The sequence below is a fragment of the Ostrinia nubilalis genome, chromosome 6 (genome assembly GCF_963855985.1).
Source record: "Ostrinia nubilalis chromosome 6, ilOstNubi1.1, whole genome shotgun sequence".
NCBI classification, from domain to species: domain Eukaryota; kingdom Metazoa; phylum Arthropoda; class Insecta; order Lepidoptera; family Crambidae; genus Ostrinia; species Ostrinia nubilalis.
Window position 1 is genome coordinate 17,190,614 of NC_087093.1, and position 18,422 is coordinate 17,209,035.

Sequence of the window (18,422 nt, forward strand, 5' to 3'; positions counted from 1 at the left end):
GTAAGTAACTAACTAAAAAAGTATGTAAACAAATCTAGGAAGTCGAATTTATCCTACCTTTAATAATTTTCTCATCGATTTGAAACCTATGTAAATCGAATGTCAATACAATAATTTGGTACAATCGAGCTGATGATATTTAAACATCCAAAGGAAATATTGCTATTAAAAAGTGATGGGAAATTTACAATTCTATTTGGCGCATATTTTCAATTTGATTTTCCTCAAATATATCACGGAATTTAAAGCTGATTTTTTTTATACAATTAGATTAAATATCAGACTATATCTTGCAATTAAAAATGTTTGCATATATTGAGGTATAATTGAGAAAAAAAATAAAAACAAAAATCACTAAAATCATTTTTCCTAATTAACTGAATGCGTTTACGAAGCACTTAATACGCTTATTACGTGTAGTTTTAAGAGCTCTATGAAGTATTATAACAATTCTGAATTAAATGTTATTAGTTAACTAGTGAGAATATTTTTAGATAATTTTGAAGTAAAAAAATGGGTAACTTTGAATTTTTATACCGCGAAAACTACTTGGGATTTTCAAACGGGAGTTTTACTATCATGTTTGTATAACTGATCTCTATACGGTTCATCAAATAAATGAGAATGTCCGATTATACAGTCTCATAACATACTGTGCGTCTGTTGATCGAATTGGACGCCTGCCCACACTGAGTTACCCGGTTTCCACGGGCGCTACTCAAAAACGTTTTCCAAACATTAGTTGTCCCCCCGCCAATGAGGGCTATCGTTTTAGCGCTCACCAGTTAGCGCCACTGTAGAGTAAGGTCCTGTCACTTGCTGGTAGCGAAGACAGTGGCGCCAACTTGTGAGCGCTAAAGTGGTAGGAGGACTATCGCATTTGCACTCATCAAGATGGCGCCACTGTAGAGTAAGGTCCTGTCAATCGCCAGGGGTGCCAACTGTTAAGTATAAAAACGATAGCCCTCATTGCAAAGTTTGGCGATTCTGCGGGCTATGTAAATAAGTCACTAATTCCCTAATTTTTAAGTGACCCATATGAAAACAAATTTCCTGTTATGTGTTACCATAGGGGTCACTTAAAAATTAGGGATTGATGGTGAAAACGGGCATAGGTTTCTCCTTCGGATTTCCTCATTTCTGATTTGTAAGGCAGGCAACTCCGAGCACGGCACGCTTCATCGCTTTTTGGGTGTCCTTAGCTTTTAAGGGCCATAATAATGGAGTTAGTAAGTTTATCCCAGCCCATATGTTGTCCCGAAGTTATTGGTAAGGCAAGCTTTATTTGGGACGTGTATTTAAAGCGCCCTGGATAGGGCGTACTGAATAAACTATACTGGTCATCACAAAAATCGGCCCACCTACGTTTTACAGGAAAACTCGTTTCTACTGACACAATCATGGTGCCCCAACAATATTGGTGTTATTTGAAAGTCCAATAAATAAACTTAAAGAAAAACACATTTAATTTCTTAATAAATGATTAACATAAACGCGATATACAATAAATGTGTCTTGAAAAAAGACCTCACTTTGGGCTCACCTCTGGGATCAATTAGACCAATTTTTATGGTTATAAAACCAAATAATGATCTCACGTGTCCTCTTTAACAGATGGAAAGCGATTAATCCCAACTTAACAGTATTAAAACCATAAAAGTTGGCTCAAGCGTAACTACCTATTTTTTGAAGAAGTGACTCTGGATTCCTCTACAAACACATGTTCGGGGTAAAAACCTTTCCTTTAATGAAATGAAGTTTAGAACTAGGCTTTTAAATGGTGCCAATATTGGTGGGAAGTGGGGATGCATACATTTGAAAGTGCTTGTCGCGGGAGGGTCGATTTTTTTGATGACCAGTGTATTTGATATTCTATATCTATCTAGCCTATATGAAAGGCCTATTCCTGAGTCTCACCTCGTAGGGTTAAGGCCCTCTATCTTGCTAGGGTAGTAAGGGTCTGCGTTGAGGAAGTGCGGCAGCGACACGAAGGCTGGCGCGCCGTAGCGACACTCCGACACATTTAGCGCTCCCGGCGGAAGGCAGTTGCCGTCTCGGACCTCGTCGCAGTAGCACGCCTAAGGATAGGAATTAATAAAAATAAAAAGATACATTATAAAGATTTCCGGAAATAAGAAAATGTTTTAAAGCTCGAAACCTAAGAGCTCTTTAAAATTAGACGTTTTGAGCCGGACGTTTGCAAGACCGCACGCGGTAAATTGTATGACAACTGAAATTATTGACAATTACCAATAAGTTAGTGTGCGGTCTTGCAAACGCACGAGAGACGTCCTGCTGAAAATTTCTAATTTGAAAGAACCCTAACACTGCTGAGACTGTTTTTTGAAGGTAAACTTTCGCTTAACTATGATTACTAAAAAAATACATTGCACTTGACTATACGATTACTAAAATGTGTTATCGTATTGAAGCTATTAAATTAAATATTATCCCAAATATCATGACAAAAGTGGATAAAGAAATTAATTTAACTGGGTCTAATAAGAATTAATTCCGTAATAAAAATTCCAGCCGTAATGCTGAATGGTAGAATCTGATAACCTAAATAAAAATCTCATTTTTATAGCATTTACGTTGCATCGTCGGTTGCTAGCCGTTCGACATGACGATGTGGAATTTTATCAAAAGATTAAAAAATAGGTCTCTTTTATCATGTAGGTAGACTGAAATGTTTTGACAAGTGGCGACCGAACGATCCAAAAACAAAACCAGCCCCCCTAGACAAAACGCACTTTTTGATCGTCAAAACTCCATACAAAAAAGGGGCTTTTCGACTGGTTTGCGATTAAAATTTGCACTTTGTCTAGACCCACAGATCTTGTTTATGGTGTCAAAAGATCATAATCAGAGCTACTGTATTGCACTCACTAGGTGGCGTCACTGGCATGGTGGCGATTCTGCTCATTTTCTATTGCTTATTGCATCGAAAGTTACCCTGAATATACAGACAATATTGTATGTTTTAAATTCGTATAGATTAGTGCAACATTTTCTAGAGTATATTATCGTTAATTATGCTTGTATTATACTTTCACTGTTGTGTTTACCACAATCTCCACAACAGTGAAAGTATCAACGGGATCGAACTAGAGATCCTTGGATCGGCAGTCCAACACCGCCACTATTGTCGCCTGAATTTTATATCTAAACTACGTATAGTAATATGTTTGCATGTGGTAGATTGATTATCATATATTGTATTATTTTATAATCTTTGAAGACCCAATTTGACTGAACAATACGTAATTTTCACGTGCTAATCAATGCGGCGAAACAAGATCACGTGGTCACGCATGCTTGGTTATTACACACCTAGTGTCGTATAATATAGCGATAACTAATCGAAAAATATCATTATTTTGATTACGTAGATATTGAAGTGTCCGTTGTAAATACTTATGGGTAATAAAGCTTAAATTGAAACATAGGTAGGAAGCTTATAATTTCCGCATTAAACTCTCGAGTTATTATACCCGATACATGTCATTTTCGCGACCAACATTATGCATCATATAGTGCGATACATAAAGCAAATAGTTCGAACGATATTGCATTCAGAATAACATTAAATCGATAGTATCGGTAGTCTCTTGATATGCGTCTGCTATCGATATAAACTTTCGTTTGATAACACTAGACCACGGCATGCATTATTAATCCAAGCTTAAAACTACATTAAGGCTGGGTTGCACCATCTTACTTTAACTTTGACAAATGTCAAAACTCCATACAAAAAACACCGGTTATCGTTATAGTTACGGTCGAAGTTAGGTGGTGCAACTCAGCCTTAAACTAAAGCATAGATTCAAGTCGGTACATCGATGGATAGTAATGCTAGAATAATTTTTGAAGGTAGATTCATACTTCGCAAAACAAGCCTTAATATTGTGTCAACATAACGTTATTCGTCAATTTGTTTGTGACGACAATTATGCAGGCTTATTGTACCGTCGACAGCACATCAGGCTATAACATTTGAGTTGCAAACTCGCTCGTATTACAACTACATAGGATCAGGCCTGGCTCACTCCGCGCGGTACATCCGATAATTACCTACAGCGAAGCGCCCCGCCGGCGGGTATTATATCAGTCGAGTGTCACGCGCGCGCCCGTCAGGACGCTGGCGTGCGTTGTAGTACTACCTAATTCTATGATCGAAGTATTATTTAAAAATGGACATAAAGAGAAAGAAATATTATTGTGTGGCGTTCGGGTGTTTAAATTCGAAAAGAAATCTACCGGATTTATCTTTTTTTTCGCTTACAAAAAGATGCTGAAAGGTATGTTGGCCATGTAGGTAATCAATAATTCTTAGGATAGTATAGGAACCTAACCTACCATGACTACTGCTCAGAATGCGTTCGTTCGTTTCAGCCAATTAATGACGTCCACTGCTGGACAAAGGCCTCTCCCAAGGTTTTCCATAATGAATGCGTACTTACCTACATACGTACCTCATTACAAAAAAGTAGATTAATTATTTTTTTACTAGACACTACTAGACAGCAACCCTAACAGCGTAAGAAGAGTTCAGAGGCACGCGATAGAAAGAGACAAAACTTGTAGGTGAATAAAATTGTAGGTACGTAGTGCTGTGCGAGCTGAATTCCACTGTATCGCGTCGTAGCAAGACTCGCATTTATTTAAATCGTCTTGCGGAGTAATCCTTCTGTACCTGTACTATTACTTATTCTGTGATAGGATACAGTGTTTAGGCTAAGAACTCATGGCGCGATTTTCACCCGCGCGGCGGTTGCGGGCCCGCAGCTTCTGTAGAATGCAGATACTTATGTAAAAACTAATGCACGCACAACTCACGACGCGGTTTTCGCCCGCAGCGGGCGCGGTTGTAATCGGGTCCCGCTCGGCGGTTTTCGCCCGCGCGAATACCGCCCGATCGACGGGCGACCATTTTGTACCAGTGACTTACTTAGTTCTTAGAATAACCGCGCAAATAACCGCTCCCGTGAGTTTTGAAATAAAACCGCAATTCCACAACCGCCGCGGCCGCTGGTGAAAATCGCGCCGTGAGTTCTTAGCCTTAGACGTGCTGTTAACTCTACGTGACCTTACCATGTGAGGATACCGGTAGCCGTTATCGAAGACCGAGTCGTTGGCTGCGTACTGCACGCCGTCTATTCCCTGCACTCTCACCTCCTTGTCTTTACTCAGGATCATGTATCTGGCAGATAGAACGGTCCACTGTTATATTGGTTATGATCATAGAAATATAGAGAGATGCCAACTAATGTGCGGAGTTCGAACCTCAGTGTCGCATTAGAAATTCACACACACAAAGTAATCAAAATATGTGCTCATTATCCACTGCGGTATCAATACTCAACGTTCGAATAATCTTTAGTACTACGCAAGCAATGTAAACTATTTACACTATGACGTCGCTGCTGTCATCATTGCTGTCACGAACAATGTGTTCTGTTTTTGGGCATATTGCTGCGACACCGGCCCCGCCCCCTTATCACATCTCTCTTTAGTTTTTGTGATCTGTGGTTATGATGTAAACTCATAGAAAATAAGACTCATAGAAAACAATGCAACAAGAAGTTTTTGAACTTGGTTTATTGAATTTATTCCGCTATCAATATTACATATTTATTTTCGATTATCTATATGTCAACGTGAAATTGTGAACTCTGTCAGTTTATAATATAACGCGTTAGATTGTAAACTAACAGTGGGTTAGGTTAGGTTAGATTGTAATTTAACTACATCAGATTATAATCTGACGGAATTCACAATTTTACGGTGACATATACATAGATGGATGGTATGTTTGACATTATTTTTATACTATTTCGTCTGGCTACGCCTGTTCGATAAGGAGGTACTTTTCATTAGTTAACTTACTTTCCATTAATCATACGAATGTTCTAGATAACCTTTTTTGTGGAACTGTTTTTGAGATTAGGCGCGTCAATAAGGAATCATAGATAACAAACACCATAAAAATATGGTATGGTTATCTTATCTGTGGATTAGTCTCGTCGTTTGTTTGGAAATTATTATTACGCAATAGTGATATTCAACATAGGGATTGTCCAAAAAGGATTTTCAAGCATAATTAAAATACGAGTAGCATACATATTTGTGCGTAAAAAGTTACTGAACTTGTGAGACCTGTTTAAATACTCATAGCGTCACAAATATCCTGCTTTCGAGTGTTCATAGTATCACCGACTTAATGGGAAAAAGGTCAATTCTTTTTATGCAACTCTTGTGTCATTCAGTCGTCGAATGACCACTGCTGAAAAAACGGTCAAAACGAAGCAGCACCTTGCGAGTGAACGTTTCACACTGCGCTTGATGCCGGTGCATTGAAATAATAATAATAATCATTGGACATTTTACATTGCGCCTCTAGTCCCAAACTAAGCTAGGCTTGTACTATGGGTACTAGACAACTGATATAAACATGTAAAAAAGCGGATCATAAGGTGGCCTATAGAGATCTTTGTCGGACCTACGGCATGTTTACCTTGGAAGAGCGTCGACAGATATTAGATATGGGTCTACTGTACGATGTAGTCTGCGGACGTCTAGACTGCCCGCCATTGTTGGGGGAGGTGTTGTTCTGTACCCCAATCCGACGCACAAGACACACCAGTCTCTTTCATACATCTATTTTTTCTACTACGTACGCAAAGCACTCTATAGTGAACAGGATTCTCAATCTTTACAATAAAATATTTTGTGCAGCAGACCCTTTCATTGGAAGTAAGGAACACTTCAAAAAACAAATAAAAATTCAAATTATCAATAACGAAACACCGTAAAAAGGTATTCTTTCCTCTGTTTATTAATGTCTTAATAATTAACTAACGATCCGCCCGTGTTTCGCACAAGTGCAATATGTTATACTTACTTACATAAAAACCTTCCTCTTGAATATCTTTATCTAATAACTAATAAAAAAAACCGCATCAAGATCCGTTGCGTAGTTTTGAAGATATAAGCATACATAGGGATAGACAGCGGAAAGCGACTTTGTTTTATACTATGTAACGATGACTATGTAACACCATCAATTTCATGTCGCAGAAACCGTTGCTCAACCTTGTCTGTGTGATAAGGTTGATGACAGCGCTTAACCTCGCTCTTTGCTGTGCTTCCCTCCATTTGGCGTTCGAGTAAATGGTAAATAACAATGTGGAATGTAATTATAGTATAATTTAATAGGTTATGAGCACTGTTTTTTGCAAATATTTTACAAGTTTAATTGTGAAATGTTTGTAATAAGACTAATAAAATTATGTAACTTATCTCAGCTTCTCTTCACAAATGTTTGTTTGTACACAGACAAAATTTAAACTAAGTTACTGCGTGGATATCTGTTATTGGCTTTCCATAGTGTTAAGTGTCTAATGTTACATTGAAATCTGTAAGCTGTTGATGTCCCTAATAAATAAATAAATAAATAAATAAACATGCTTAAATACTGAAATGAGCAGCGGAAGTGATGCGAATTCCTGAGAGTTTATGAATGCTAAAGAATACTCACGTGCAAATATCCGAGGCGAAGATATAGACCTCAGGCTGGCCCAGCTCAGGTGCCCACAGCTCACCAGTGGAGCCCTGGACTTTCCCACATTCGCCTCTAAATGCCGTACGGTTGCTGTATCTCCATTCCATTATATTGCCGAGTTGAGAGAAGTCCGACGCTCCTGTGTGCATGTTAAATGCCCCGTCGTAGTCGATTGAGCCGTTCCTCTGAAAAAGAAAAGAGTTTTAGTTTCAGAATCGTGAGTATAGATATTTTATTTTACAGTTTACACGTTTTATACATCAGTGATAATGAGGGTTTTCGCTTATGAAAGATCCGGGACGATAGATGGCGGGACGTGAATGTGGGGTCTGACTGCTGCGTGATTGGTGGATTTTGACATATCTGTCAATGTCATGTCAAAAATAACCAATCATGCAGCATTTGGACCTCGCGTCCACGTATTGCCATCTGGCGGATTTTTCATACGCGAAAACCCTCATTGGAGACTAAAAAATAAAGAGATAAACAGTCAAAATAGACTATGTGTTTTTTTGGCCTTGAAATTTTGAATTAGTACATCCTTCTTTCCTACCCTCCATTCCTCCTGCTGTAATTCTAAGCACATATGTCTTTTGGTAGGGGTCTTATCCTTTTTTTATTCGATGCTAGGACTCAATGAGACATGGAAATAGCCCCTTATAGGCTACTCACCAAGTCGAAATGTCATTTTCAATGTTATTTCACAAAATCAAAGGCGGTACTAGCAGGCCTGTTTATCTCCGCGAGTTTACATCGAAAACAAAACACGCACGATGGCCCACCTACAGGATACTATTCGACAAGGCCTCACATACGAGCGAACATTGACTCACGCACGCGTATTCTTGTGTATGATGGAAGAAAATAAAGAAAATGGTGTACTAAATACGAGGTTGGTCTGAAAAGTTTCCGACCTAACATAGATACAAGATTTTTTTTCTTTAAATTTATTTTTATTTTTCTACATAGTCTCATCTACAGTAATTAGTCGGCGCCAAAACTCGGATTTATTGCGCCTAAACTGCGCCAACAGAGCATTGGAAATGTTCATTCGAACACGTCGTTGGTCTGACGTTAGCAAACGCGGCACCCAACGCGCGGACAGCTTTCTCATGCCTAAATCTTGATTGAATATGTGACAAACACGTTCTTTGGACATTTTCATTGCCTCTGCTATCTCTTTCACTTTAATTCGGCGGTCGTCTAACACCATTTGGTGAACTTTAGCGATGTTATCGTCAGTAGTTACAGTTTTTGGACGTCCCGAACGTTCATCATCTCCCAAGCTCTTACGGCCACGTTTAAATTCGGCTGCCCAAAATTTTACTGTGGTAAATGACGGTGAAGAGTCCCCGTACACAGAATCTAACTCATCTTTGATTTGCGTAGGGATATTCCCTTTCAAAAACAAATATTTTATGACAGCTCATACTCGATTTTTTCCATTTTCACAAAAATACTCACATCGACTCACTCAAACGACTTTCAAATAAAAACCGCGCGTCAAAAATGGCTGAAACTTTGAAGTGTTGCTGTCAAAAGATGCACAATTACATTCCCTGATTTTAATTGATGTGTGCTGCCATCTTCACGTTGAGGTCGGAAACTTTTCAGACCACCCTCGTACATACTGTGCAGTATTTAACTGCCTAAATAATAATAAAAACACAGAATGTACTTTTTTAAGTTGCTTACTTTGGGGCTAGCTGGCGCTGTGTGAAATTGTCCAAAGATTTATTATTATTATACACTTCTTGATTTTTTCTCCACCTTTTTGGGGTGGGTTATTAATCTGTTATGCGGGCCTCAGCCAAGCATAACAGCGTTGAATGACGATATTTCCGAGGACAGGAATTTACGGGTAAGACGGCAGGTGTTTAAAATTACGGCTTTTTGTAGTAAGTATGTCATGTTGTCATTAATTTCCAGAACTTTAAGACTTTTTGCTAATGTTTTGGGTATTACTCCTGTAGATGATATAACTATAGGTACTATGTAAACAGCATTTGCTCCCCATTGAGTTTTCAGTTCTATGGCTAAGTCATGGTACTTTGTAAGTTTTTCTGAGATGGTTGTTTGTATATTATGTGTATTAGGAATGGCAATATCAATTAGGTATACGGTTTTTTTAGATTTATTATGTATTGTAATGTCAGGTCTATTGTAATGTATGGTTTTGTCTGTGATTATGGTGCGGTCCCAGTAGATTTTTAGTTCGCTGTTTTCGAGTATGGTTGATGGTGTATATTTGTAGTACGGAGATTTTTTTGGGATAAATTTATGTCTATGTGCTATGTATTGGTGAATGATAGTTGCTACTTGGTCGTGTCGATGCTTGTAGTCGGATTGGACCAGAGATTTGCAGGCGCCGGTGACATGCTGAATGGTTTCCGGTGCGCTATTACATCTTCTACATAGATCCACCTGCAATTCTTTGGTGATGTGCTTGCGATAGTTACGCGTCGCTATCACCTGGTCCTGTATCGCGAGCATAAAAGCCTCCGTTTCAGGGAATAGCTCGCCGCGCCTCAGCCATGCGTTCGATGCTTGCTTATCGACATGGGGTTGACTGAGGTCAGCTTTATGCCTTCCGTGAAGAGACTTTTGAGCCCATTGCGTAGCTTTGTCCTGATCAAGTGAGCATTTTTCATTTGCTTGTGTGTTTTTGTCGTGTAGGTTTAGGGGTGTCAGCTTGTTATCTGTTAAAGTAAGGTTGTAGTAAAGTGGTATTGTTTCGGCTTTTTTGTGAAAAAAGTTTCTTAATGTAGTTATCTGTCTGTTTTGCAATTTTTTTATGTCAATAAGTCCTCTGCCTCCCTCATCTCTTGGGAGGACGGTCCTCTGGATACAAGATTTTGGGTGATGTTTCCTAAATTTTGTCATATGTGTGTTTATGTTACGTTGGAGTGTGTCTAATTCTGTCTGTGTCCAAGAGATGATACCGAAAGAGTAAGTGAGTACCGGAATAGCATATGTGTTGATTGCCTTGATGAGGTTCCTGGAACTAAGATGCGTTTTGAGTATAGCTTTAAGTCTTTGCTTGAATTTATCTTTGAGCTGTTGTTTTGTTTGTTTTTGTAATAGTTGTCGTGCTTGATAAAAACCTAAATACTTGTAGCTTGTGTCCTCGTTCATCGCTTCTATTTCTTCTCCTGTTTCAACAAAGTATGGGTTGTGTTGGACTTTACCTCGTTCGACGGAGTGAACTTTACATTTATCTATTCCAAACTGCATTTTAATGTCTTTAGAAAACGTTTCTGTAATATTTGCTAGAGTGAATAGTTCTTCTTTACTGCTTCCATACAACTTTATGTCATCCATGTACATCAAATGAGAGAGTGTCTGGTGATCATGTTGAACTGAAATGCTGTATCCTAAGTTAGCTTTGTTGAGCAAATGCGAGAGTGGGTTTAATGCCAGACAGAACCAAAGTGGTTCTTCTTTACTGCTTCCATACAACTTTATGTCATCCATGTACATCAAATGAGAGAGTGTCTGGTGATCATGTTGAACTGAAATGCTGTATCCTAAGTTAGCTTTGTTGAGCAAATGCGAGAGTGGGTTTAATGCCAGACAGAACCAAAGTGGGCTTAAGGCATCACCTTGGAATATTCCTCGTTGTATTCGGATAGGTTCGGTCGTTAATGAAGTACCATTTTGTTTGATCTTAAGTACGGTTTGCCAATTTTGCATTGTGGATTTCAGAAAATTAACTATGGTAGGATGTACTTTATATATATTAAGGACGTGTATCAGCCAGCTATGAGGGACAGAATCGAATGCTTTTTGGTAGTCAATGAACATTGTATGAATATTTTTCCTCTTTCGCTGTGCCTCCCTCATAACTATTGCGTCAATCGTTAACTGTTCTTTACACCCTTGACTGTTTTTTCTGCAGCCTTTCTGTTGTTCTGCCAGGATAGAATGTTCATCTAAGTGTTTGTATATTTCTTCGCTTACACAAGATGTCAGGATTTTATAAATAGTTTGCAAACAGGTGATGGGTCGGTATTTGGCTGGATTTCTTGTGTCATCATGGTCCTTAGGTAACATATATGTTACGCCCTGTGTAATGAAATCTGGGATAGTATGTGGTTCCTGTATGAATTGATTAATATGACTATGGATATATGGGTAAGTGCTGGTAAACTTTTTGTACCAATAGTTGTGTATATTGTCAGTTCCAGGTGCCTTCCAGTTATGTGTTCGTTTAATTACTTCAATAAATGTGTCTGCAGCTATGAATTCGAAATGCATTTCTGTAGAGTTTGTGTATATTTCGGTTTCGTTAATCCATTCGGCATCTCTATTGTGTTCTAGCGGATTTTCCCAGATGTTGGCCCAAAATTGACGGAGTTCCTGCGGCGAAGGTGTTCGATTATCTGATTGATTGTGTTGATTTTGAGTACGGCTGGAAGTAAGATGTCTGTAAAAATATTTTTCATTATGTTGGAATTGGTTATTTTGAGCTTTGCGTGCTGTGCACGTTAGATATCGTTTGAGTCTACTGGAAGCTGCGTTTAATTTTTGTTTGAGGGTGTCGAGAAAATGCGCTATTTCTGAGTTAGGCTCTTCGTGGACTGAATGTATATTGTACTTCCCTTTTATTTCTTCTACTGTTTTGGTGACTTGTGAGCTTCTATTACCTTGCATATAACTTGTTAACCGTCCTATATCAGATCTCAACCTGGCTATTTTGTTTTCTAGCCGCTGCTGCCACGACGGTTTTCGTTTGTGTCTTACCTCAACTGAGCTAGTGCGGTCATATACCTTCGAATTATTACAGATAGCTGCTGTATAAGCAGCTGAATAAATAATTGCATGTAACGTGGAAAAATCTAGATCATGATTCAAATGTTTTGGTAAAACGTGAATATTCAAACTTTCGATAATAAATGATAGTTTTTTAGAGGTTTTCTGTTTTGGAATAAAAGGTCTGTTTGTCGGGTCAACTGATTGGAATTGTTCAAATGCCGTGTTAAATTGTTCTTCTATTTTTGTTATGTCTATATGTCTGCTAAATGTACTTGTGTGTAGTGTTTCGTTGTTAGAGTTGTCAGGGGTGTTATCACTAATCTGAGTATCATTTGAGCTTCCTCCTAAGTTATTACTATTTTGCGATATATCCTCATGTATGGTCCTTGAGTCATTAGTATGTCGAGTGTTTTGTAATTGCAAACTTACTTCTTGTCTTATTTGATTGATTTTGGCTTCATTAAAATATTTATTTCTGATGATTGCTCTTTTCTGGTCTGAGATCCGTTGCTCTGAAAGATGAGACAAATGTGGGAAAATTTCTATAAATTTCTCCCTAAGTTTTTTCCTGTATATGGTTAAGTCCGTTTCCAACTGTGTGACTTCAAAATAGGATCGAATAATGGCTTCATTAATATCATCTGTCCACTATTCTACCGCCTTCGTTGATCATGTTGTTTGGTGGTTGGGAATGTGTAGGTGTATTTGATGTTGTGTGTGTTCCCTGCATTTCGGCTATTACTTCTGCTCTGATCGAATCAAGGGTGTCTGCAGGTAGCAATTTATTGTTTACTATAGCTCTACGCTGATCCCCTAAACGTTGTCTAGATGCTTCCATGTCCGGGAAAGTTTGGGAAAACTTTTGGTGAAGTAAATCCAGGTAACCTTTTTTTGTTTTTTCCAAATTAGTTGCTATAAGGTATGTGCGCCAGATGAACTTATTCATTTCATTACTCCATCTTTTACGCGCACGTGTGGTTCCAGTAGTGGGTGCAGATTCGTCAGCATCAGCTGTCCGCACAACATCTACCGGGGCTGGGGAAGTTGTAGATGATCGGGATGTAATTGGGTCTTCAAAAGAATGAGGCGATGAGCTGGGGGATTGGAATAGACTGTGGATTGAGGATGATGGTGATGACGGTTTTGAGTTGATTTCGGCTGTAGTTAATTCGGGTGCATGCCCAGCGGGAGCCCGCCTGCTCAGCTCCTCGCCACCGACGGTTCGCATGCTGTGACACCCAGCGTCGGCTCCAGGTGTGCCCCGGCGATCGCCCCCAGGAAGCGGCATTATACGTAATTTCCTACTTCGTAACTCCATACTGCTGGGTTTGCTATGGCCCTGTTGGTCACCCGTACAGAAAATATATTTCGGGTGTCCGCCCCCCACGTGGCTTAGATGGTCAAGCGCGGACGTAAGGTTAGACTTTGGGGGGCTTATTATTATTATTATTATTAAGTTGCCTCAAGACACTGAGAGGTAATAAGTAGTTAATATAATTCATGCTAAATCATGTATTTCCTCCGCCATTTTCCGCAGTTTGGCACCTCACGTCACAGCATTTTACCCGAAGTCAGCTCTATAGCTTCGGCGCAGTGCCGATCACTGACGTTTGTCAACAAAATGGTGACAGACAGGCTAAATCACACCATATTGTTAATGACATTGAGCATACATTTTTTTAAATACCTTCGCGAAGTAAAACTTCTGTACGTACCTAGTACTTAATATTATTCTGTGTTGGTAGTAAGTACGTGATAACTGTTCACGGATACGTGATGATTCATTTTTAATTACCGACAAAATTTTGTCTAGTTTTCTAAGTAAAAATTACTGTAAGTTTTTCCATAGAACATTCTAGTCTAGTACAACGCGTTTCCGTGTGGCGCTGTGACCGATTAGATTACAACAGGTGCAATAATGTAATGATATTCACAAATACTTAGCGATTAGACTGATATATGAATTAATCGAATATTTGTGTAGCAAGGTCAGGTTCGCTAGTAAAGATATGATATCACCTATCACCCAAAGTTTTCCTGCCTATTGTCATATAGGAACAAGTGACTGTATACAACTTAGTTAGTTTTGCAGGGCAATCGAATAACGCACCTCATGATTGGGCCATTGTGCGCGATATGTGGTTTATCTTCCTACTCCAACCACCCCAGATCCCCCCAGAAGGCAAGCAGCCTGTCTAGGCTCCTACAGGCCTCCGTACACAACTTGTTGATTGATTCTATCATCTGCTTCGCTTTGGAGGGTAGTCAAATTTTAGCTTCAGTCCAATGATTGATTATTTCCCTCGAGACCAAATTGGCTTGATATGGCTCTTGTTTCAAACACTACTGACATATACCTAATAGAATCTGGAGACGATTTTTTGGAGATCAGAATTTCAAATCGCAAATGGAAATGACATCTTTATTACTTCTGGCAATCAAACCCACGACAACGAGATTGCAACACCATATTGAGCCTTTAGGAAATGTTTACGGGACTATTCCCACCTCTCGTTCCCACCACTGCAAGTCCTGTGTAGCCAGGATCGACAGCTTGACCGCCATAAAAACCCAACCAATGAAGGTCAAGTTTGTCCCGGGGGAAAGTTAAACTGTCATTGGACCCGCAACGAAATTAATCAGAAGAAAATAGGAGTTTGAAATTAAGGTTCGACTTCCCTCCATTGCAAAGCGGATGACAGGTGAGGTGACAAAGGTTTAATAACCTGTAGTAAATGTTCATAACTACTTGAAATTGAGAAAATACAGGTGATAGCCGTTTGGATTTGCGTACTAAAAAGTGGAAAGAATATAGATAAAAGATGACGTGATTGAACAAACAGACTTACTGATAAAATCTAATCACGTAACACTAATTTGTAATATTAGTCTTATGAATTAACGCTTGTGTGGGGTGATGAAGTAATTTTGATACATAAATGAATAGGTATTATGTGTGTATGAAAACCAATGATAAAAATCAAATTGGATCGGCGTTTGAGACGTGTAACGTACAAAAAAATAAGACAATATTCTCAATTATAATATTATCGATATATTCGGCTATAAACATGTATAGACGCAAAGAAATGTATTGAAATACGGTTACATAAGGAAAGGAAAGCCCCGCGCACCCGAGCCATGAAGGAATTCGCGTAACGCGCCGATGCAATCAATTACAAAATGTTACTCAATAGATTAGCGATACGCTTCACAATGGATATTCGGACAACGGAACAGCTATTTTGACGATGTTTATGAACCTAAGGACTCAGCACTTGCAAAATAAAGTTTAGAACCATGTAAAGGCTCCTTCAGAGCAAAATTTGACGGTTTGTAAGTGCCAATTCCAGTCCAAGCAAACAGACATTTTTGAATTGTCATTATCTACAGCACGACTCATACCTAGGCACACTACTAGTAACTAGGTATTTGAGGTTTATGATTTAAGAAGGCTATGCTTTGATTGAGTCTCCTAACTATCCTGCATGACGTTCAACGTTTTAACTTGGACAAAATAGGAAAGAGGAATTGCCAAGGAATCGTCAAGAGCCCCTTGATTGTATTGCAACTTGTTAGTTACAACGATAATGTCACATGCTCATTAAGTATTTTTTGCAAGATAATCATTAAAAAAATGTCGTCACGGAAAAATATTGATCTAAATCCTTTATCACAATAACCGTATATCGGCTTTAAGATTACATTGTTTTTATACATATTTTACTTACTAAGATTAGAAAGCAATCATGCCATCTGGCAGAAAAAAATACGTTTCAATGGACCTCCTGATCTTTAACATACCATTTCAAATCACTCAACCCATAATGTTTAATTAACTACTTCTTAATTTTACCTGTAACACATCATTATTATGTAAAACAAAACAGCTACTGACAATTATGTTTACGAATCATTTATTTGCCAGATAATTAGATTACAAACAAGTTATAGTAAGTGGGCTAGAAAGGTTACTTCTTCTTCTGTCTTAGGTCTTCTATTGTTATCTTTTATCTAATTTAAGAGTACTATCTGTAATATAGTTTTAATTTATTCAATAAATATTTGGTTTTACATACATCAGCCACATAAACGAATGAGTAATACCTAGTCCTACCACAAGTAATACGCACAGACGATAACTCGTACAAAGCGATGATGTCAACTTCAATGAACTTTGTGCTCGATTATCAGCATGTCATCAGCATAAAATTGTTCTTGTCCTAACCCATTGTGCGAGTAATTCCGTTTGGGAGGCTCATGTAACTCAAGGTTTATTTTAATTAGTATTTTTAACGTATCTCGGACTGAGTCCATGTATCAACTCCGCATCCGATAATGAGATCTAAGATAGAGCATTTTTACTCAGTGCGTGGGGACTGTAACTAAATCCTCCATTTGCCTCTGGGAATGTCATGATGGTGATGTAGCATTGTATTTGCTAAACATACTTAGGTTATAAGATGGAGAGAAAATAAAGATAATAATCTATACTAATATTATAAATGCGAAAGTAACTCTGTCTGTCTGTCTTACTTTCACGCCTAAACCACTGAACCGATTTTGATAAAATTTGGCATAGAGATAGTTTGAGTCCCGGGAAAGGACATAGGATAGTTTTTATCTTGGTTTTTGAAACAGGGACGCGCGCGTTAATGTTTTTCTATGACAAAATTAAACGCGGGCGAAGCCGCGGGCGGAAAGCTAGTATATTTATAAAATGTACCTACATGTCTTATGGTAATTTCTTAGCATTGTTATAGGCAAAGGCAATATTTAATACGAGGCGTCTAGACAGTTCGTTTGTTTCGTTAATATTTACAGATACCTGTGTATGTGATTGTGCAACCATTATATTTCTCAGGTATCGTTATGGCAAATAATCACGATACGTAACACGAGTAACAATATGCAAATAGGTTCTATGAGACATAGTTCATTGCAAATAAACGGTCACCAATAAGACGAATCAAATTAATATGACCTTGAACGCACAGAGGTTTCCTGTTTATTGTTTTAACTTTTGTTTTGAGACGTTTTTACTTTGGATAAGATTTTTAGTAAAATATATTTTAGATAAAACCCGAAACTTACTATGTGAAAGATGTAACAAGCAATAACTAAATGATTTTAATGCACACACGCCATCGCGTTGTTTCCAGGCGTTTTTGAGTAATCGGGGAACATAAATAAAATAAAATATTTGAGGACCCTCTTATTTTGTCGGTAAAAAAATATAAAACAAACTTCGCTTTTGGTCATCACATTCCATCAGGTGAGATGCAGGCCAAGACGTGATGTTACATCGATACTCTAATACAGCGGGTAAGTGGGAGGGAGAGCCGCATTCATACATAGCTATCAGGTTGTAAGTCTGCTTCGACCTATATGGTGTAAGTTGGTTCACATCATCGTCATTGTCATCGTTTCAGCCGAAAGACGTCCACTGCTGGACAAAGGCCTCCCCCAAGGATTTCCACAAAGACCGGTCCTGCGCCGCTCGCATCCAGGCACCTCCCGCGACCTTCACCAGATCGTCGGTCCACCTAGTGGGAGGCCTGCCCACGCTACGTCTTCCGGCTCGTGGTCGCCACTCAAGAACTTTCCTGCCCCAGCGACCATCAGTTCCACGAACTATGTGCCCCGCCCACTGCCACTTGATTTTAGCGATTCTGCGGGCTATGTCAGTCACTCTGGTTCTCCTACGGATCTCCTCATTTCTGATTCGATCACGCACTGGTTCACATAAAAGACAATAAAACTCACCGTATAGAACCATCCGAACTTATCAAACGGTATGTTGATGGGCAAGTTCGGGAATTGCTCGGCGATGTCGATGACGGGGTCGTCGATGCCGTCGAATAGCCACGCCGATGCGTTGGCTGTTAGGAACAGGTTGCGGTGATAGAGGCGAAGGAAGCCGTCTACAAACATGTTGAGGAGAGCGTTGCGGTGGCGTAGCGTGTATGCTACCGTCTGGAAGAGGAAAACTAATTACAACAATGTTCAAAAGTTCAAAAACGATTAATATTATAAAAAATCAAGAAATATTAGTGAAAATTAAAGGGAAAGGAAGAAAGAAGGGAAATAAAAAAGAAATGAA

General features: G+C 38.8%; 1 protein-coding gene across 1 annotated transcript in view; it reads right to left on the bottom strand.

Moving 5' to 3' along the window:
* LOC135072726 (protein croquemort-like) overlaps positions 1-18,422 on the bottom strand; it is a 45,219-nt gene that overhangs the window by 8,133 nt on the left and 18,664 nt on the right. The window contains exons 5-8 of the mRNA XM_063966753.1: positions 18,086-18,295; positions 7,541-7,749; positions 5,095-5,203; positions 1,918-2,078 (exon numbers count right to left, since the gene is read on the bottom strand). Coding sequence (XP_063822823.1) covers positions 1,918-2,078; positions 5,095-5,203; positions 7,541-7,749; positions 18,086-18,295 — 689 coding nt within the window. The remainder of the gene's footprint in view (positions 1-1,917; positions 2,079-5,094; positions 5,204-7,540; positions 7,750-18,085; positions 18,296-18,422) is intronic.